The 21,727-nt window shown below is 42.8% G+C and overlaps 1 protein-coding gene across 5 annotated transcripts in view; it reads left to right on the forward strand.

The window, feature by feature from the left end:
* RNF214 (ring finger protein 214) overlaps positions 1-21,727 on the forward strand; it is a 49,095-nt gene that overhangs the window by 11,929 nt on the left and 15,439 nt on the right. For all 5 annotated transcript variants that reach the window (XR_004959204.1, XM_036257893.1, XM_036257894.1 and 2 more), the window contains one exon: positions 2,772-2,911. Coding sequence is in view for 4 of the 5 variants with exons in the window: in XM_036257893.1 (XP_036113786.1) it covers positions 2,772-2,911 (140 nt within the window). In the remaining variant the exon portion in view is untranslated. The remainder of the gene's footprint in view (positions 1-2,771; positions 2,912-21,727) is intronic.

Consider the following 21,727-nt stretch of genomic DNA (forward strand, 5'->3'; position numbering starts at 1 on the left):
TCGACTTGTTGCCATCCACATAACCCCAACCAGGATGGGGACAAACCACAACCAAGGTACGTGCCCTTAGTGGGAACCGAACCCGACTGGGACTCTCCGGTCCACAGGCCAACGCTCCAACCACTGAGCCAAACTGGCCAGGGCTTGAGGGCATCTTGTTCAAACTCTCAGTTCTAATTTAGTTCATAGAGAAAAGGGTTATTTATTTAATATAGTTTGTTTACATAATTGACAGTCTACCTAGAAAATCATTTGATTAGAATCTCATATGACATTATGTTTCAAAGTATAATTCTAGCCTTGGCCAGTTTGGCTCAGCAGTTAGAGCGTCAGCTCTCGGACTGAAGGGTCTCGGGTTCAGTTCCCGGTCTAGGGCACGTACCTGGGTTGCAGGTTCGACCCCTGGCCTTGGTTGAAGCGTGTGTGGGAGGCAGCCAATCGGTGTGTCTCTCACATCAGTGTTTCTCTCTCTCTCTCTCCCCTCCCCCTCCCTCCCTCTCCCTCTACCTCCTCCTCCCTCCCTCTCTCCCTTCTTCTCCATCTCCCTCTCCCTCCCTCTCTTCCACTCTATCTAAAAGAATCAATGGAAAAATATCCTTGGGTAAGGATTAACAAAAAAAACAAAACAAAATATAAATAAGTAAAAATAAAAATACAGTTCTAGGTAGATGAAAAATTTACATAAAAAACTAGAAAAGCCTTCCAAATTAGAAAAAAATTTAGGAGAATATTTATAAAAACTTCAAGTTGCAAGAGATCGTTTTAAACCATGCAGAAAAACCAAAAGCCATAAAAAATTTGATCACTTTAATTACATATGATTAAAAACTTTTGATACAGTGAATGATACAAAAGGTAAAAAAGATAAATGTTAAGCTGAGAGAAAATATTTCTGGTACATCTGATGAAGGATTTAATATCCATGATATTCTGAGATTCTTATAAATTCATGGTAAATGTCAAAAATCTAGAGAAAAACCAGGAAAGGTTATTATATTAGTTCCCTATTGCTACTGTATCAAATTACCAAGAATTTAATGGCTTAAAACAACACAGATTTATAGGTCAGAAGTCCAGCGTGGGTGGTGTTGGGGGGAAATCATGATCATAGCAAGGTTGTATTCCTTTCTGGGGCTTTAGGGAAGGATCCGTTTCTCTGCATTTCCAGTTTCTGGAGGCTGCTTGCATTCCTGACTCGTGGCTCCCTTCTCAGTCTTCAAAGTCAGCAACATTGTATCTCTGACCATAGTCCCTAATCACATCTTCCTCCATGCAACTGGGAAGGTTCTTCCTTTTTAAAGACCCATGTTATGATTAGATTGATAATCCAGGATCACCTTCCCATGCCAGATTCTTACTTAAGTTGCATCTGCAAAGTTTCTTTTCCGTGGAAGGTAACATATTCACAAATTCTAGGGGTTAGAATGTGGACATGTTTTAGGGGAGGGGACTGTTATTGACAGGAATTCACAGAAGAGGAAAAGTAAATAAGTTGTAAATATATGAAGAGAAGCTCAGCCTCACTGGTGTTCATTCAAACACTCAGCAAGTGTTTTTGAGTTCCTGATCTAGGCTCTGAAGATTCAGTGTTGAACGAAACAGTCTTTGCCTTCACTGAATACTTCCTTTAGTTGAAGGAGACACAGTAAACACAGTGAAGAGTGCAAGTTAGGGAAATGTTCATTGTAATTATTATATATCATTCCTACTTCTCCCCCAAGGTATTAGCAAAAGTAAAGTAAGTTGTCGAGTGTGAGGAAAAATGGACTCTTTTTCAGACATCAGTAGGAGTATGTTGAGACCTTTTTGGAAAAGTTATTAGGAATTGTCAGTTAAAATTAAACATGTGCATGTACTGTGACCTAGCAATCTTGTTATTAGGAGTCTGTTTTACAGAAATAGAAGTTTTTGTGTGAAAGTGTAGGCATCTGGAGCATTTATGATAGTATAGTTTGTAGTTACAGAAGAGCTGGGATCAGTCTGATGGGCTCTGCACAGGGAGTGGCTGGATAAATTGCATAGATACACATTGTGTCATATTTGCAGCTATTTTTTGGAGGTAGATCTATATTTATTGACAATGTTAATTTTAAGTGAAAAAAGATGCAGAATAATGTATATTAAATGCTCTCATGGAAAAGAACAAAAAAAGCAGTGAAATACATACATAAATATGCATGTGTTTATGTGAGAATAGAGAAAGGTGAAAGTCATGTTGATCATGTTATTGATAGAGTTGGTGTGAGTTAGGGAGTGACTTAACTTTATCACTTTTATTCTTACTATGTGTATATGTGCATGTGTGTATGTGTGTGTGTGTGTGTGTGTAGTTAAATAGTAAGAACAGAAAAAGATAACCTAACACATAATAAAGGAGGACCATAACAAAACAAAACAAGACCATTTTTGTTGAAAGTAAAAAATTCTCACCCTGTGCAAGAATACCTTTCTTAGCATTCTTGACAGGCTCATTCAGCCTTTATTTGAACACCAGTAATGGAGAGCATATTGCTTTACAAGGCAGTAAATTCCATTGTTTGAACAGTTAGAAATTCTTTCTCCTCTTGAATTGAAGTCACCTTGATTGTAGCTGTTTTCCTTACACCTAAATGCTGGCTTTTGGAGATGCTCATCAACCAGAGTCCTTCAGTTTAATTAGAATTTACTAAAGTCAGTATGTTAAATTGTGATAGTGGGAAACAACTCTTAGAATAAAAGAATAATTTCTTTCCTTCTGTATTTCTGTGTGCCTGTAATCGCGCGGGACTCAGGAGATACTGAAGGCTATCCAGGATGTAACAATAAAGCGGGAAGAAACAAAGAAGAAGATAGAGAAAGAAAAGAAAGAGTTTTTGCAGAAGGAGCAGGATCTGAAAGCTGAGATTGAGAAACTCTGCGAGAAGGGCAGAAGGTAAGTGACGCCGTTGAGAGCACCCTGCGTGTGAGCGCGTGCGTGTGTGTGCGCGCGTGTCAGGGGCCAGCCCAGCTGGTAGTTCTAGTTTCTAATTTTTATTTGAAAAACAAGTACACAAATAATCCTTTAATGATTTTAGCTTTTCTAACACCTTATGTTAGATTTGATCAAGAAAATGTTAGCACTTCATTAATACCTTAAAATAATTGCAGCTCATTGTTGGGTCCCAAGTTTGATCAAGATTTATGATATGCATCTAACACCTATTTTACTTGCTTTATAACTTTATTTTTTAAAAGTTCAGGCTATGAGAATACTTTGAATGTATTTATGCTATTTAGCACCAAAAGTAAATTTCATATGGTAACACTGTGAGCTCTTTGGAAAGAATTATTTAGAGGATCCGTACCTCTCTCTTCTGAGTGCTACAGCAAGAGTAAGATGGGCATAGGATTTAATACAATTTTCAATTTTTCCAATTTCTAGTCTGAACTCGTTGGAAATCAAAATAGTTGTGAATACTGTGATGATTTTGTTTAAATTCTACTAAAACATTCTTATCAGAAAAGCTGGGCTTTCTACTGTGTGAAAGAGCTAAGTGAAAAGTAGCAAGCTCATTTGCCGAATCCTTCTGCAAGTATGAAAGGTGATCATTGTGAAAGGTCAGCGTGAGAAAGCATGTTCAGAAGAGCCTGAAGACCAGCCAGTTACTCTGTCGAGCATCTAGTAGTGATGGCCAGGAGATGCACGGGCGGTCCTGGGCGGTCCCTGTGCAGCAGCCCTGAGAGTGCGCTCGGCTCTGCTGTGGCCCCGGCAGCTGCCGCCACCCAGCACGTGGCCTGTGGTCGTCCTCGGCTGCGCGGGGAAGAGACGCAGGTGTGCCGTGAGCAGCCTAGCAGCAGGTGTCTGAGAGAGCAGACGTTGGGGGGTGCGTCTGGGATTTTATTCTAAGCTCCATGAAAGACTTTCTTCTGAGGTGTGCTCCATATATTCTGCATATGTCTATCCTCTTTATCACCTGATTGGATAGCTACAGATGGTGATTAATGACCAATAATTTACTGCTTGTAGTCTTAAAGATCCAGTTGGATTTTTTAATGTATGTCATGCTTTCTGTCATTCTTTCTGTTAGCTTTGGGGTTCACTTCTTCAGAAGCAGAAGTCTTCTGTGTATTCTTTGTTCTAGCAGTGGTGCATGGGTTTAGTTTAGCATTCCATTAAAAATAGGCACTGAGGGCACGCAGATTTTGGTCATAGTGTCGGTGAGCTCAGGTTGCCGTAGCAGAATACTGTGGACTGGGTGGCTTGGACAACAGAAATCTACTCTCACAGTCCAGAGGCTTGAAGTCCAAGGTCAAGATGTTGATAGGGTTGGTTTCTGGTGAGACCTCTCTTGGCTTGCAGACACAACTTCCTTCTTTCGTGTCTTCACCTGGCCTTTCCTGTCCCGTTTGGACTAGAGCCCCATCCTAGTGACATCATTTAACTTTACCCCTTAAACGCCCTGTCTCCAAATATAGTACATTGGGGGTTAGGACTTCAACATATGAATTGGGGGGGAGGGGCACCATAATGGACATATTTGCTCTTCATGGCTCTTTCATTCATTCAGCCAGCCTTTAGTGGCTGTCTGCTGAGCCAGACAGTATGGGTCTGGAGAGTAAAAGCCCTCCAGGAGCTTATTGTTCAACAGGGGAAACAGGTGAATAAATAGATCATTACAGACTAGCACGGTAGTGACAGTATGAAAACAGAAGCAGCATGTGACCCAAAGTGCATAAACAAACTATGGAGGACGTTTTGGAATAATTGGGAAAATTTGAATATAGACTACATATTGTTGCCCGGCCAGTGTGGCTCAGTGGTTGAGCATGACCCCTGCACCAAGAGGTCACTGGTTTGATTCCCAGTCAGGGCACATGCCCAGGTTGTGGGCTAGGTCCCCAGTGTGGGGCATGCAGGAGGCGGCTGATCGGTGTTCTCTCTCATCAATGTTTCTCTCCCTCTTCCTTCCTCTCTCTAAAATCAATAAAGAATATAAATAAAAATTTAAAAAAGTAGACTACATATTGGGTAAAACTGTCGATGCTAAGTATTTTGAGTGTGATTATGGTATTCGAGATTACGTAGAAAGTTGTTCTTGCTCAAGTTTTAGGGGTTGAGTTTTATGATGTCTAACTTCGGTGTGATTCAGAGAGAGGTAAAGTAAGTGTGGCAAAAACGTGGCGAATCTACATGAAGGGCCTATGTGTTCATTGTTCATTGTATTGTTCTATTCACTTCTCTGTTGGTTTGAAGCTTTCCAAGAAAAGGTTGCAGTGGTGGGAATTAGCCAGGCAAAGGAGAGGGAGCACGATGGCAGGCAGGCCCCCCCGGAGATAGCAGCTGAGCCGTGAGGTGGTGGAGAGGAGGGGCTGGCTGAGTGTCAGGAGCCAGATCAGGGGGCTCTGCCTTGGGGGTCTGGGTTTTTCCCTGAAAGTGAGATACTGAAGGGTTTTAAGGAAGGAGAGTGACAGAGGATGAGGTTTGCATTTTAGACAGATGACTTTGGCCATGGATTGGGGTAGTTAGTGTAGGGGACCCCTTAGGGGACTGATCTGCCAGGACCTAGGTTGGAATAATAGTGACCAAAACTAAAATGGTGTCGTGGGGAGGCTGGAAGTAGACTTGTTTGTCAGGTATTAGGGGCAGCACCGGTGGGTGGACAGGGAGGAGTTAGAGCAACTCCCATATTTCTGGCTTGGAAAATTGGGGTTCCTTTGTAAGATGTCTTACCCATTTTATTCATCTTGCAAGTTTCAACTTAAATTCTGCCTCCTGTATGAAATCTTCCTCACATTTCTTCCTGAACTAATTTCTGTCTCCTCAGAATACCTATACAGCTCTGTGCCCACTTAGTGCTTATTTTTATATTGTACTGTAAAGTTTTTCCCAACTGTGTATGTTTTTGCTGGCCATTTATATTGTAAAGACTAGGTGATCTCTTTGTATATATGTATTAAAGATTATTTTATTCTTTTGTGTTCTTTTACAACATATAAGAGCTATATATCTGATAATTATTTGACAAGTATTTGTTGAATCATTGGATAAGAAATTAAGAGAGTCACAGTGATATTATATAAGCTGAGATTACTTAATAGAATTCTGCAAAGTTCTTTGTGCTATTTGGAGGTAGTCGCTATGCATTTTTATGTAGTTAAATTTTTAAAGAAGACACACTGAATTGACCCAAAAAAACCCAACAAACTTAAATACTCAGGTTAGTCATGTATTTGGTTATGTTTTTCTGGAAACCCTGCTCCTTTGTCGTGGGTGCTGCCTGCCTTTGTGAGGACAGTTCCTAGTCCCCACTTGCACCCTCCAGGACTGCTGGTGTCAGAGGGCGGGGCCCCGGGCGGGGCCCTTCCGGAGGGACTTCCTTCTCAGCTCCCTGCCTGTATTTATTCATTCATTTATTTATTTATTATTTTTTTCCGGGGGTGGGGCATGGAGAGAGATGTAGGATCCCGGGATGCAAGCCAGGCTGAGGGATTTGGATGGGCCTTGAGCAGGCAAGAGAAAGCAGATACTGTAAAGAAGTCAGCATCCCATCCCCACAAACTGTTCCTAGGCTCCACTGAGCCCCCCAAGCACTAAAACCTAAAAAAGTATCTGTCATTTGCCTCCCTCTATCAATATTCATGGTGAGTGAGTACCTCCTAGCGACTTCAAAGGGAAACCGCCATTTCATAGTAAGGCTTTGTCATGATTGCAAAGCGTGTCATACTCCTCGTGCCCACAAGACGTTTTCCGTACAATTAATTTTACTTTGAAAATATGCTACATAGGGATAATACTTTAAGCAGCAGATTTTGGTTAGTGGACATGTAGATGATTGCATAAGGATGCGAGATGCTTTAGGTCCTCCTCCAGGGCTGGACTGTTGCACAGAGGAACATTCTGTGAATGGGAGTCAATCTGAGTCCTTTTCCCCCTCAGCCACTGATTGGTGTGCCCTTGCACAAGTCACTTCTCTTTTTATTATTATTATTATTATATCTTTATTGTTGGATGTATTACAGATGTTCCTCATTTTCCCCCCATTGACCCCCTCCTCCCCACTCCTGCCCCCTTCCTGCCTTTTCCTACACTGTTGTCTGTGTCCATTGGCTATGCATAGAAGTTCTTTGGTTTATTTCTTCCCACCCCCTAACCCCCTTCTCTTTGAGGTTTGTCAGTCTAGCAACCAATTTGTTCTTAATCCCATCACCTTTTCCACCCATTCCTCCAACACCCCTCCCATCTGGCAACCAACAAAATGTTCTCTGTGTCTATGAGAATGTTTCTGTTCTACCTGTTCATTTTGTTTGTAGAATCCATTGTTGATAGATATGTATTCATTGCCATTTTATTTCTTCATATATTTTCTCTTTTTCTTCAAGAAGACCCTTCAACATTTCATATAATAACGGTTTGGTGATGACGAACTCCTTTAACTTTTTCTTGTCTGGGAAACTCTTTATATGGCCATCGATTCTAAATGACAGCTTTGCAGGCTAGAGTAATCTTGGTTGTAGGTTCTTGCTTTTCATCACTCTGAATATTTCTTCCCACTCCCTTCTGGCCTGCAAAGTTTCTTTTGAGAAATCAGCTGGCAGCCTAATGGGAACTCCCTTGTAGGTAACTAGCTGCTTTTCTCTTGCTGCTTTTAAGATTCTCTCTTTGTCTTGAACCTTTTGCATTTTGATGATGATGTGTCTTGGTGTGGGTCTCTTGGGGTTCATCTTGTTTGGGACTTTCTGTGCTTCCTGGACTTGTATGTCTGTTTCCTTCACCAAGTTAGGAAAGTTTTCTGCCATTATTGTTTCAAATAGGTTTTCGATTTCTTGTTCTCTCTCTTCTCCTTCCCCAAGATGTGAATGTTGGCACGCTTGAAGTTGTCCCAGAGGCTCCTTACACTATCCTCACTTTTTTGGATTCTTTTGTTTTGTTTTGTTTTTAATCCTCACCCGAGGACATTTTTTGTTCAGATAGAGCGGGAGGGAGAGAGAGGAAGAGAGAGAGAAACATCGATGTGAAGGGACACATCGAGTGGCTGCCACCCGCACAACCAACCAGGGCCGGGGACAAACTGCAACCGAGGTACGTGCCCTTAGCGGGAACCGAACCCAGGTCTCTCTGTACCGCAGGCCGACGCTCCAACCGCTGAGCCAAACCGGCCAGGGCTGGATTCTTTTTTATTTTTGCTATTCTGATTGGGTGTTTTTTGCTTCCAAACCGATGGTTTGCTTCTTGGCTTTACCTACTCTACTATTGAATCTGTGTAAATTATTCTTTATTTCAGTTAATGCCTCCTTCATTTCTGACTGTGCATCCTTCATTTCTGACTGGTCCTTTTTTATGCTCTTGAGGCCCTCACTAAGTTCACTGAGGTTCTCACTAAGTTCACTGAGCATCCTTATAAGCAGTATTTTGAACTCAGCATCTGTTAGGTTGCTTATCTCCCTTTCGCTTAGTTCTTTTATTGGGGTTTTGTTCTGTTCTTTCATTTGGGACCTGTTTCTTTGTCTCCTCATTTTGGCTGCCTCCCTGTGTTTGTTTCTGTGTATTACTTAAGGAGAGGTATGGAGCTAGCTGAGACCTGAAGCAGGATCCAAGACAGGCCAATCCTATGGTTAAGCAACTGGCAACAGCTTGGGTGGACCTGAAAGTTGGGTGGTGTGGGGCGGGGCCTCAGGGAGTCACCAGGGCGGGGCTACCAGTGTGAGCCAGGTTGCTGGAGTCCCAGATATGGCGACTGTCTGCTGCCCCCGGGAAGGGCTCACCAAAGAACAAAGGCCTCTGACAGCACGTTTGTCCCGGAGAAAGCCCCCTCTCCAGCCCTCGCTCCAGTGCCAAACAGCTCAGTTCTTCCCTGTATGTCTCTGGCGCCCCTGGAGCTGCCTCCCCTCCAAGCTCAGAGGGAGAGAGTCCGATAAGTCCGTGCGCGGGCCCTTTAAGGAGCTGCCTGGGGCTCCAGCCGCCTCAGCCTCCCTGAGCCTCAGTTCCCGCTGGTTTTTCCAGCCAGAAGTGATGGGGACTCTCTTCCTGGCACTGGGACCCTGAGCTGGGCGCCTGATGTGGGACGGGGACCCCTCAGTCCTCAGGGAGGACCTTCCCAGCCGAGGTGTCTCCTGGTTTTATCTGCCACCCGTGGGTGTGGGACCAGCCCCTCCGCCCTCCTCCCAGTCCCGATGCGGCTGCTGCTTTAACCCGTAGCCGTAGGGCTCCCTCCAGCTCGGGGTCAGGGGCTCTGAGGACGGCTGTTCTGTAGTTAGTTGTCACTGATGTGGTTGTGGGGGGCCGGACACCGCGTTACCCCGCCGTCCTGCCCGGAAGTCTAAGCTCCCTGCCTTTAATAGTGACTCGCTGAGAATGGCCGCAGGGGGGCTCTTCCAGAGTGAAAGGTGGTGACCTTGTGGTTTAAAGGACGTCGACAATGAGTCATACACGTACCAGCTTAGAATGAGTACCAGAAAAACTGCGCTATCGGGCATGATTCTCTCTTTTTTTTAATGTTCTGAGCGTACCTGACGAACTCACGGCAGAGCGATGGGTAAGTAGCAGATCAAGGGGTCATCGTTGGAAGCATTACTTTGGGTGTCACAGAAGAGTCTGTGCTAAATTGAAATGGACAGGGTGTGTGAGGGTTCATTTTGCGAGTTTCTCACCAAATGCTGGTTCACTTTACTGGTGTGCTTGTGGTCTCGGAGCTCGTCTAGCGATCAGTGAACGCAGTGGGTGTTTCTACTGCAGTCGCAGCGAGGTGGGCTCTCGCAGCACCCCCTTTCGACCACAGCCTTCAGTCTTCCCAGCCTTCTGTCTCGTTCCCAGTAAACCTCACCACTTTTAGAGAGAGTGGAAGGGAGGGAGGGAAAGAGAGAGAAACATGGATGTGGGAGAGGCACATCAACTGGCTGCCCCTCCCTACACACCCGGGTCTTGAACCTGCAACCCAGGTATGTGCCCTTTACTGGGAATCAAACAAACCCGTGACACTTTGGTGCACTGACCAGGGCGGCTTTTGAATGCTTTTGACTGTCATTTAATTTGTCTCTCTTTATTGACAACTAGTATTCTTTGTGTTAATAGACCACAGGTTGTTTAGCCATTCTTTTGTTGATGGACATGTAGCAGTTTCCAGATTTTGAGTATTATGAACAAAGGTGCCAGGAACATTCAAGTGCAACTCTTGTTTTTTTTAAAAAAATTTTCTTTATTGATTTTAGAGAGAGAGGAAGGGAGAAGGAGAAAGAGTTAGAAACATCGATGAGAGAGAACATCAATTGGCCACCTCCTGCACACCCCCCACTGGGGATTTGGCCCACAACCTGGGCATGTGCCCTGACCAGGAATCGAACTGGTGACCTCTTGGTGCATGGGTCAACACTCCACCACTGAGCCACACCGGCCAGGCTCAAGTGCAGCTGTTTGTGTGAACATGTACTTTTATTGCTCTTGGATAAATTCCTAGGAGTAAAATAGCTGGATTGTAGTGTAGTTATATTGTGTTTAGTTTTATAAGAAACGGACAGATATATTTCCAAAGTGGATATGCCCTTTTACACTCTACCTATAGTGTATGAGAGTTCTGATTGTGTCATACCCTTGTCATTGAAGTGGGTATGGAGCAGTATTTCATTGTGGTTTTAATTTGCATTCGCCTAATGACTAAACGATATCAGTCACTTTTTCCATGTGCTTGGTGGCCATTCGCGTGTCTGTTTCTGTGAAGTGCCCAGTAAAGATTGTTTTTTGGTTGAGTTTTTGGCTTTTTATTATTGTGTGATAAGAAATTGTTTACACAGCCCAGATATAAGTCCTTTGCCAGTTATATGTTCTGTGAAAATTTTGTTTTACTCTCTGACTTATTTTCTTAAATTGTACCTTTTGATGAACAGAAAATTTTATTTCAGTGACGTCGAACATATCAAGTTTTCTTTTATAGTTATTGCATTCTCTGCCCTGTCTGTGAAACCTTTCCTACTCTGAAGTAGCAAAGGTGTTCTATGTTTTCTTATGGAAGCTTTATCATTTTAGCTTTTATTTTTATGCCTGTGATCCATCTCAAGTTAATTTTGTGTATGGTGGTCGGGGCTCCTCATTTTCCCTGTGGCTCTCCAGTTGTGCCAGCACAGTTTCACTTTTTTTTTTTTTTGGCGCGAGAGGAAGGGAGGAGAAAGAGAGAGATACGGGCTTGAGGGCGCAACATCGATTGGCTGCCTCTTGCACACCCCTCCTCAGGGATCGAGCCGCAGCCTGGGCGTGTGCCCTTGACCAGAAATTGAACTGGCCACCTGGTGCACTGGATGACACCCAACCAACCGAGCCTCGCTGGCTAGGCCCCAGCACCATTTCTTGAAAAGACTTTCCTTGGCACCTTTCCAAAAAGCAAATGACAGTATGAGTCATTTGTGTGATGGGTCTATTTCTCAGTACTGTTCTGTTGCATTGATATTTCAATCTGCTTTTATGCCAAATCGCGCTGTCATGGTTTTATAATAAGTCATGAAGTCAAATACTGCAAGGTCTTCTACTTTTTTTCCCAGGATTGCTTTGGATAGTGTGTGTGTGTGTGTGTGTGTGTGTGTGCATTTTCATGTTCATTTTTGCATTTCCATATATATTTTTCCAAGCAGCTTGTCACTTTCTACTAAAACAAAACAAAATTGGTGAGAACACAGTTGTCTTTAATCTATAGATCAATTTAGGGGGTGTTGACATTATAATAACTTTGACTCCCCCCGTCCAAAAATATTATTTATCTTTGTGTTTATTTCAGTTTTTAATTTATATTAGTAGGTCTTACACATCTTTTTTTTTTTTTTTTTTTTTTTTTTATCCTCACCCGAGGATATTTTTCCATTTTTTGTACAGATAGAGTGGGAGGGAGAGAGAGGAAGGGAGAGAGAGAGAGAAACATCGACGTGAAGGGACACATCGAGTGGTTGCCACCCGCACGACCAACCAGGGCCGGGGACAAACTGCAACCGAAGTACATGCCCTTAGCGGTAACCGAACCCGGGTCTCTCTGGACCGCAGGCTGACGCTTTAACCGCTGAGCCAAACCGGCCAGGGCTACACATCTTTTTTTAATGTGTTAATAGGTCTTACACATCTTTCTTTAAAATTTTTCCTAAGTATTTTTTATGGTCTCTGACACCAAGTAGAATCAGAGTTTTAAAAGTTTTACAATTGTATTTGTACTCTGTTCCATATGATTCTATTGAGTATTTTCTGTGGCAGATTTCCAAAAAAAAATTTTTACAATTGTTTTCTGCTCGTATGTAAGCATACAGTTTGTCTTTGCCATTAACCTTGAACCTGCCACTTTTCTAAATTTACACATTAATGTATTCCTGGTTTTATAGATTCCCTAAGATTTTCTACATACAAAATCATGGCTCTGTGAATATACACTTTTACTTCTCTCTTTCAAACTGAAGCCTTCTATTTCTTGTAAACTGACTGTGCTGGCCAGGGCCAGTCAGGGCTGGGTGGGCCTGCCACCTCCTGGCTGCTCCAGCCCCGGGGAAGGTGCTCGTGTCTGCCATCAGGTTGGATGACAGCCGTAGCTTCTGTAGATGCTCTTCCTCACCTTGAGGAAGTTCCCTTCTATTTCAAGTTTTCTGAGAGTTTCTAAGCACACGAATGGGTGCTTAATTTTATAAAATGTTTTTTCTGTATCTATGAAAATTATCAAATGATTTTTTCTCTTTGATTCTGTTAATATGGTGAATTGCATTAATTTATTTTCAAATGTTAAACTAAATCCTTCATTTTGGGGATAAACCCAGCTTGCACAAGATACTGGTTTTATATATTTCTGGATTTGTCTTGCTAACATAATATTTTTGAAGGATTTTTTGTATCTATGTTTATGGAGGCACGTTCTATATTTTTCTAATTTTAAAAAATTTATATGACTAGCTGAGGGGTGATTATAGATTTTTCTTATTTTCCTTAAAAAAAAACAACCAGTTAATATACTCTTAAATTCATTTAATTACTGTAGAAATATTTTATAAACAGAATACCTGAATGTCTTTTTTGTATATATCGAACACAAACAACACACATATATACACACTGTTGGGTTGGCTTGTATTTTACAGTAGAGGTAAGTAAAGCAGACAATCTTAGCCTAAGACATGAATCTTTTGATTATTTTACCAGACTTTATATTTAATTCTGTTTAACTTGAAACTAATAAAGTCAGTGAATATCAGAGTTAGGATTGAATGCATTTTTAAAGTTTTTATTCTTTTTTATTGAATTTATTGGGGTGACATTGTTTAATAAAATTATATAGGTTTCGGGTGTACAATTCTATGTATTATTTGTTTACCACCTCAAGTCAAATCTTCTTCCATCACGATTTATCCCTCCACACCCTCTTTTTTTATTAATTTATTTTTGTTACAGATGTTTCTCCCTTTCGCCCCCATTGATACCCTCCTTCCCATCCCCCCCACCTCATTCCCAGCTTTGTTGTCTATGCCCATTAGTTATGCATACATGCATATAAGTTCTGTGGTTTATCCCTTCCCTCTCCCCCTCCCCGTCTTCTGAGGATTGTCAGTCTGTACCCTACTTCTATAACTCTGGGTCTATTTTGTTCATCCGTTTGTTTAGTTCATTATATTCCAGCAATAAGTAAGAGCATGTGATACTTGTATTTCTCTACTTGGCTTGTTTTTGCTTAGGATAATACTTTCCAGGTCCCTTCACGTTGTCTCAAAGAATAAAAGCTCGCTCTTTCTTACAGCTTCATAGTATTCCATTGTGTATATGTACCACAGCCTTTTTATCTACTTGTCTACTGATGGACACTTCCCCCATACCCTCTTTTTAAAATTTTTTAAAATGTTTCTATTGCTTTTTTAGAGGTAGAGGAAAGGAGAGAGAAAGAGAGAAACATCTATGTGATGGAGAAACATCAATTGGCTGCTTTCTGCATGCCCCTTACTGGGGATCAAACCCACAACCCGGGCATATGCCCTTACCAGGAAACCAACTGGGACCTCTCTGTCCATGCATGGGACGGTGCTCAATCCACTGAGCCACACTAGCCAGGCGCCCCCTATACCTTCTTGTACCTCCCCAGACTCCCTTATCCTCTGATAGTCACCATTCTACTGTCTGAGTCTATGAGGGTTTTGTTTTTCTTATTCCCTTCACCTTTTATACTCAGCCCCGCAACCCTCTCCACCAACAGCTGTCAATGTGTTCTCTATCTATGAATCTGTTTCTATTTTGTTAAGTTTATTTTGTTCATTAAATTCCACATATGAGTGAAATCAGGTACTTGTCTTTCTCTGACTGTCTTATTTCACTGAGCATAATGCTCTCCAGGTCCCTTTATGCTTTCAAAGGATAAGATTTCCTTTTTTATTACAGCTGAGTACCATTCCATTTTGTAAATGTATCACAGTTTTGTTTTTTTCATGATTGATCTGAAGAGAGAGAGAAACATTGATACGAGAGGGAAATATTGATCGGTTGCCTCTTGCATGCTCCTGACTGGGAGTTGAACCCGCAACTTGTGTATGTACCCTGACTGAGAATCAAACCTGCTACCTTTTGGTGTATGGGATGACACTGCAACCAACTGAGCCACACCAGCCAGGGTTGTACCACAGCCTTTTTATCTACACATCCACTGATGGACACTTGGGCTGTCAATCTTGGCTATTGTAAATAACGCTGCAGTGAACACAGGGGTGCATATATTCTTTCAAATTAGTGTTTTGGGTTTTTTCACATATATTCCCTGAAGTAGAATCACTGGGTCATAAGGCAGTTCCATTTTTAATTTTTTTTTATTTTTGATCCTCACCCGAGGACATTTTTTTTTTCAATTTTTGTTCAGATAGAGTGGGAGAGAGAGAGAGAGAGAGAGGGAGGGAGAGAGAGAGAGAGAGAAAGAGAAACATCGACGTGAAAGGGACATATCGAGTGGTTGCTACCCGTACAACCCAACCAGAGCTGGGGACAAACTGCAACCAAGGTACATGCCCTTAGCGGGAACCAAACCCTGGTCTCTGAACCGCAGGCCGACACTCTAACCGCTGAGCCAAACTGGCCAGGGCCCATTTTTAATTTTTTGAGCTAACTCCATACTGCTTTCCACAGTGGTTGCACCAGCCTGCATTCCCACCAACAGTGCACAAGGGTTCTCTTTTCTCCACATCCTCGCCAACACTTGTAATTTGTTGATTTATTGATGATAGCCATTCTGACAAGTGTCAGGTGATATCTCATTGTGGATTCTTTTTTATGTTAATCCTCACCCAAGGATATTTTTCCATTCATTTTTAGATAGGGTGGAAGGGAGGGAGGGAGGGAGAGAGAAACGTTGATGTAAGAGAGACACATCGAGTGGTTGCCACCCACACAACCCCAACCAGGGCCGGGGACAAACTGCAACCGAGGTACGTGCCCTTAGCGGGAACCAAACCCGGGACTCTCCGGTCTGCAGGCCGACGCTCTAACCACTGAACCGAACTGGCCAGGGAAAAAATTCTTTTTTCTTTTTGTTGTTCTGATTAAGTGTTGTTACCTCGTTTTCGTTGATTTTATCCTTTGCTTCATCCAGCTTACTTTTCATTTCTTTCTGTGTATTTTTGATGTTAGATATGGTATTCTTCATATCCCACTGGTTTTTATTCATTGTTTCTTTGTCCCTTGCTTGCTGATGTAGTTCCCACTGTGTACCTTGTAGTTTCCACTAAGTTCCTTGAGCATCCTTATAACCATTACTTTGAATGCTTTGATAAATTGCTTGCCTTTTTCCTGGACATTCCTCCTTTTGTTTCATTTGGGGAGTGTTTTTGTTGCCCCATTTTAGCTGTCTCTTTGTTTTTGTATGCTAGATAGAACTGCTATGACCCCTAGTCTTCATGGATTGGCCTTGTGGAAGAAATGACCTGTGAAAACCAGTGGCGCTGTCCCCATCATCTCCCGAGCTGGGTGCTGTAGGAATGTCTTTGTACGGGCTGTTCGGTCCTTCCTGTTGTATCGGGTGTTGGTTATGGTTGTCCCATTCAGGGGTGTGTCTCCCTTCAGGCTGGCTGTGAGGCTCCACCCTGAACATGGTATGGGGTGTGGGAGCTGTTACAGGTTCTGACAGAGCAAAACAAAACATAAGTGTACAAAAGAATCCAACAACAATAAAAATAATCACAAAAGAAAAAAGAATTGGGAAACAGAAAAGAGAACAAGAATAGTAAAAGAAAAAAGAAAGGAATATGAGAAGGAAAAAAGGGGAAGAAAAAAAGAGTAGGAATATAGCCTGGCTGGTGTGGCTCAGTGGTTGAGCATCGACCCTGCACCAAGAGGTCGCTGGTTCGATTCCTGGTCAGGGCACATGCCCAGGTTGTGGGCCAAATCCCCAGTGGGGGGCGTGCAGGAGGCAGCCACTTGATGTTCCCTCTCATCGATGCTTCTGTCTCTCTCTCCCTTTCCCTTCCTCTCTCTCAAATCAATAAAGAAAAATTTTTTTAAAAAGAGTAGGAATATAAAGAAGGGAGAGAAAAGATAAGAACAGAGAAGAAGAAGAGAAATATTAAGAAAAGGAAAAAAGAGAAAGAAGATAAAATAAGAGAAGGAGAAAAAGAAAGAAAATGAGAAAGTATAGTGAGAAAATTGAAGAGAAAAAGAGATATGAAAGTAACAAGAGAAAAATACAATAACAAAGAGTGTAATGAAAAAGAACAAAGTGTACTTATTTTGTTAGATTTATACCTAAGTATGTCATTTGGAGGGGTGCTAATGTAAAGGGTATTTTTTTATTAAACTTATTAAGGTTACATTGGGTAATAACATTGTATAATTCCAGGTGTACAACTTTTTATTTTTTGTTTTTTTTTTTAATCCTCATCCGAGGACATTTTTCCATTTTTTGTACAGACAGAGTGGGAGAGAGAGAGGAAGAGAGAGAGAGAGGGAAACATCGACGTGAAAGGGACACATCGAGTGGCTGCCACCCGCACAACCAACCAGGGCCGGGGACAAACTGCAACCGAGGTACATGCCCTTAGCGGGAACCGAACCCAGGTCTCTCCGGACCGAAGGCTGACGCTCTAACCGCTGAGCCAAACCGGCCAGGGCCCAGGTGTACAACTTTTTATATGACACCTGTATAGTAGTCTGCTGCATGTTCACCACCCAGAGTCTAGTCTCCTTTTATCACGATGTATTTGATGTTTTTTACCCATTTTACCTCCCCTCCCTGTCCTTGCTTCCCTCTGATAACCACCAATCTGTTGTCGCTACCTGTGAGTTTATTTTTTGTTTGTTACTTTTTTTTTATATTTCAGCTGTGAGTGAAATAATACAGTTTTCGTCTTATTCTTTTTTTGTTTGTTTTTGTTAATCCTCACTTGAGGATATTTTTCCCACTGATTTTCCCCACACCCCGAAAGAGTGGAAGGGAGAAGGAGGGAGTGAAGGGGAGAGACAAAGAGAGAGAAACACTGATGTGAGAGAGAAATATCGATTGGTTGCTTCCCGCATGAGCCCTGGCTGGCAGTGGGGATCAGACCTGCAACCCAGGTACATGCCCTTGACTGGGAATCAAACCCGTAACCCTTTGATGTCCAGGACGATGCTCTAACCACTGAGCCACACACACTAGGACCAGTTTTTGTTCTGACTTATATCACTTATTATATTACCCAAGATCTATCCATGTTGTCACAAATGCAATATTTCACCTTTTGAAAGGCTGGTTAGTTATATACATGTATATATACACTGAATCTTTTTTCCTAGTTTTTAAATAACTTAGTTTTTCAATTACAGTTGCCATGCAGTGTTATATTAGTTTCAGGTGTACAACCCACTGATCAGACATTTATATAACTTGTGAAGTGATTAGGCTGGTAAATCCTCCCCGTCTGACATCATACATAGTTATTACAGTATTATTGACTGTAGTCGCTCTGCTATACTTTACATCCCAGTAACTGTTTTGTAACTACCAGTTTGTACTTTTTCACCCATCCTTCCAACCCTCCTTCCATCTGGCAACATCAAAATGTTCTCTGTATCTATGAGTCTGTTTCTGTTATGCTTGTTTGTTTGCTTGTTTATTTTTAATTCCACATATAAGTGAAATTATCTGGCTTTTGTTTTTCTGTGTCTGACTTCATTCAGTACAATACCCTGTAGGCCATCCATGTTGTTGCAGATGGCAGGATTCCATTCAGTTTTGTATCTGAGTCATATTCCATCGAGAGAGAGAGAGAGTGTGTGTGTTTGGGTGTGTGTAAGCATGCACATTTTTTCTTTATTCATCTATTCATAGACACTTAGGTTGCTTCACTATCTTGGCTACTGTAAATAATGCTACAATGAACATAGTGATGCACATGTCTCTTCGAATTAGTGTTTTGGGTTTCTTTGGACTCAGAAGTGGAATAGCTGGGTCCTTCTTTGTCTCTTGTTATAGTCTTTGCCCTAAAGTCTATTTTGTCTGATATAAGTATTGCTATTCCATCTTTCTTTTTTTTTTTTATCCTCACCCGAGGACATTTTTTGTTGTTGTTGTTCAGATAGAGTGGGAGGGGGAGAGAGAGAGAGAAACATCGATGTGAAAGGGACACATCGAGTGGTTGCCACCCACACGACCCAACCAGGGCCGGGGACAAACTGCAACCAGGTACGTGCCCTCAGCGGGAACCGAACCCGGGTCTCTTCAGACCGCAGGCCGACGCTCTAACCGCTGAGCCAAACCGGCCAGGGCATATTCCATCTTTCTTTTGTTTCCATTTTCATAAATTATCTTTTTCCATTCCTTTACTTTCAGTCTTTGGCTTTCGATCTGATGTGGGTCTCTTATAGGCAACATATGCATGGGTGTTGTTTTCTTATCCATTCAGCCACCATGTCTTTTGTGTTTTTTTTCCTTTATTGATTTTTTTTTTTTTTTTTTATCTTCACCCGAGGACATTTTTCCACTTTTTGTTCAGGTAGAGTGGGAGGGAGAGAGAGGAACAGAGAGAGAGAGAGAAACATCGATGTGAAGGGACACATCGAGTGGTTGCCACCCGCACAACCGACCAGGGCTGGGGACAAACTGCAACTGAGGTACATACCCTTAGTGGGAACCGAACCCGGGTCTCTCAGGACCGCAGGCCGACACTCTAACCGCTGCGCCAAACCGGCCAGGACTCCTTTATTGATTTTTAGAGAGAGGAAGAGAGAGAGAGAGAGACAGACAGAGAGAGAGAGAGAGAAACATCAATGAGAGAGAACATCCATTGGCCACCTCCTGCATGCCCTCCACTGGGGATCAGGCCCACTACCTGGACATGTTCCCTGACCAGGAATCGAACCGGTGAACTCTTGGTGCATGGGTCGACACTCAACCACTGAGCCACACCGGCCAGACCACCATATGTCTTTTGATTGGAACATTTAATGCATATGCAGTTAAAGTAATTATTGATAGATATGTATTTATTGCCATTTTATTCATATTTTTTATGATTCTTCCTCTTCCTCCTTCTTCCTTTAATATTTCTTGTAATACTGTTTTGGTGGTTATGAACTTTTTAGTTTTTTCTTGTCTGGGAAGCCGTTTATCTGCTCCTTGATTCTAAATGATAGCTTTGCTGGGTAGAGTAATCTTGATTTTAGGTCCTTGCTTTTCATCACATTGAATATTTTTTGCTGCTCCCTTTTGGCCCAATATGTTTGTGTTGAGAAGTCAGCTGACAATCTTATGGGAACTCCCTTGTAGGTAACTGACTGCTTTTATCTTACTTCTTTTAAGATTCTTTCTCTGTCTTTAAACAATGGCATTATAGCTGTGGTGTGGGCCTCTTTGGGTTCATCTTGTTTGGGACTCTTTCCTTTGTTTAGGGAAGTTTTTGGTTATTTTTTTAACTAGGTTTTCAGTTCCTGCTTTATAGTCCTCTCTCTGGTATTGCCGTGACGTAAATGTTTGCACACGTGATGTTGTCCTAGAGGCCCCTTAAACTGTCCTCAGTTTTTTGTTTTTTGGATTTTTAAAATTCTTTTTGTGGTTCAATTGGGTGTTTTCTGCTATGTTGTCTTCCAAATTGCTGATTTGATCTTCTGCTTTATATAATCTGTTGATTCCCTCTGATGTATTCTTCGTTTCAGTTATTGTATTCTTCAGTTCATTTTAATGTTTTCTATCTCCATTTTTATGTTTTCTGTGTCTTTGTTGAAGTTTTTACTGATATCTTTGAACATCCTTATAATTCGTGTTTTGAGATCTGCATCTGGTAGATTACTTGTTTCCATTCTGTTTAGTTCTTTTTCTGGAGTTTTGTCCTGCTCTTTCATTTGGGACATGTTTCCTCTTCTCCTCATTTTGGCAGCTTCTCTGTGTTTGTTTCTATGTATTAGGTAGAGCTATTTGGTCTCCTGGTCTTGGTAGAGTGGGCTTATGTAGTAGGTGTCGCATGGGGCCCAATGGAGCAGTCTCCCTGGTCACCTGAGTGGGGTGCTCCAGGTTGTGTATGGGTTGTGTGTGCCCTCCTGTTGGAGTTGAGCCTTGATTGCTGTTGGTACATCAGTGGGAGAGATTGACCCCCAGGCTGATTGGCTGTCATGACTGATCATGACTAAAGCAGAGAGGCTGACCCCATGGAGCAGGATTTGCTTTAGTACGTCTCCGGTGCCTACTGAGTTTGGCCTTTGGTGTGATATTTGTGGAGGTGTTTGGGTTGTGCTCTGGTGTTGACTGAAGTTGGCCACAGGCGTGTTGGTTCCGGGGCCTTTTGGGAGGGGCTGTGGTGCAGACCAAGGTCAGCTGCTGCCTCTGCTCTGACGGGACCACCTGGTCCGAGCTACAAGGTCATGTGCAGGTGGTTCCTGCTTGTGCTGGGCTGGAGGTGCCTGGGAGAGGCTGAGCTGGGAGAGGCTGAGCTGGGAACAGCCTGGCTGCCTGTAGTGTTTGGCTTGAGGATGTTTAGCAAGAGTTATAGGGCACACCAAGGCCATATGCTGTTTATTTGGGGTTTGTGAACCTTTGAAAGATTTTAGGAAACTTCACAGCACTAGACAAGACAGACTTTTGTATGGAAAAGCCACTGGAAACACCTTGAGTGGGCCTGCAAGTTGGCTGGAGTGGGGTCTCGGAATCACGATGGTGGGGCAAACAACATTAGCCAGGTTGAGGGAGACTCGGATGTGGCAGCCACTTGCGTCTGTAGGGGGAGGCTCAGCAAAGAGACAGGCTTCTGCCAGCCCTCGCCTTGAAGCCGGACCTTCAGCTCTTCCCTGAGCTGCTGCTCTAGGCTGGAGCTCAGAGTGAGCTGGTCAGCACGGAAGTCCACGTGCAGGCCCTTTACGGGAAGCGCCTGGGAGGGCCTTCGGCCGCCCTTCATCTCGCTGCCACAGTCTCTGCGGGTTCACGGCCAGAAGTTGGGGGTTTCTCTTCTCTGGAATCCTGGGTTGGGGAGCTTGGTGTGGGTCTGGGACCCCTCGCTCCTTGGGGGACCACTGCAGCCAAGATATCCCTCCTGATTTTTATGCACTACACACGAGTGTAGGACCAGCCCATTTCGCATCCCCCCTTCCAGTCGGGACGTGGCTTCTTCCTCATACCCTTAGTTACAGGAGCTCTACTCAACCAGGCTGCAGGCAGTTCTGACTGGTGGTGGGTGTGCAGTTTAGTTGTAATTTTGAAGTGGCTGTGGGGTGTGGGTGGGCAGTGTTTCCCTACTGCACCGTCTTGACTTGCAGTTTTTAGGGTTTATTTTTATAGTTTCAGTTTCTCTGCTGAGAACTCTTATTTGTTTAGTCCTTGTGAGC

Source organism: Molossus molossus, unplaced genomic scaffold (genome assembly GCF_014108415.1).
Source record: "Molossus molossus isolate mMolMol1 unplaced genomic scaffold, mMolMol1.p scaffold_m16_p_13, whole genome shotgun sequence".
Taxonomy (NCBI): domain Eukaryota; kingdom Metazoa; phylum Chordata; class Mammalia; order Chiroptera; family Molossidae; genus Molossus; species Molossus molossus.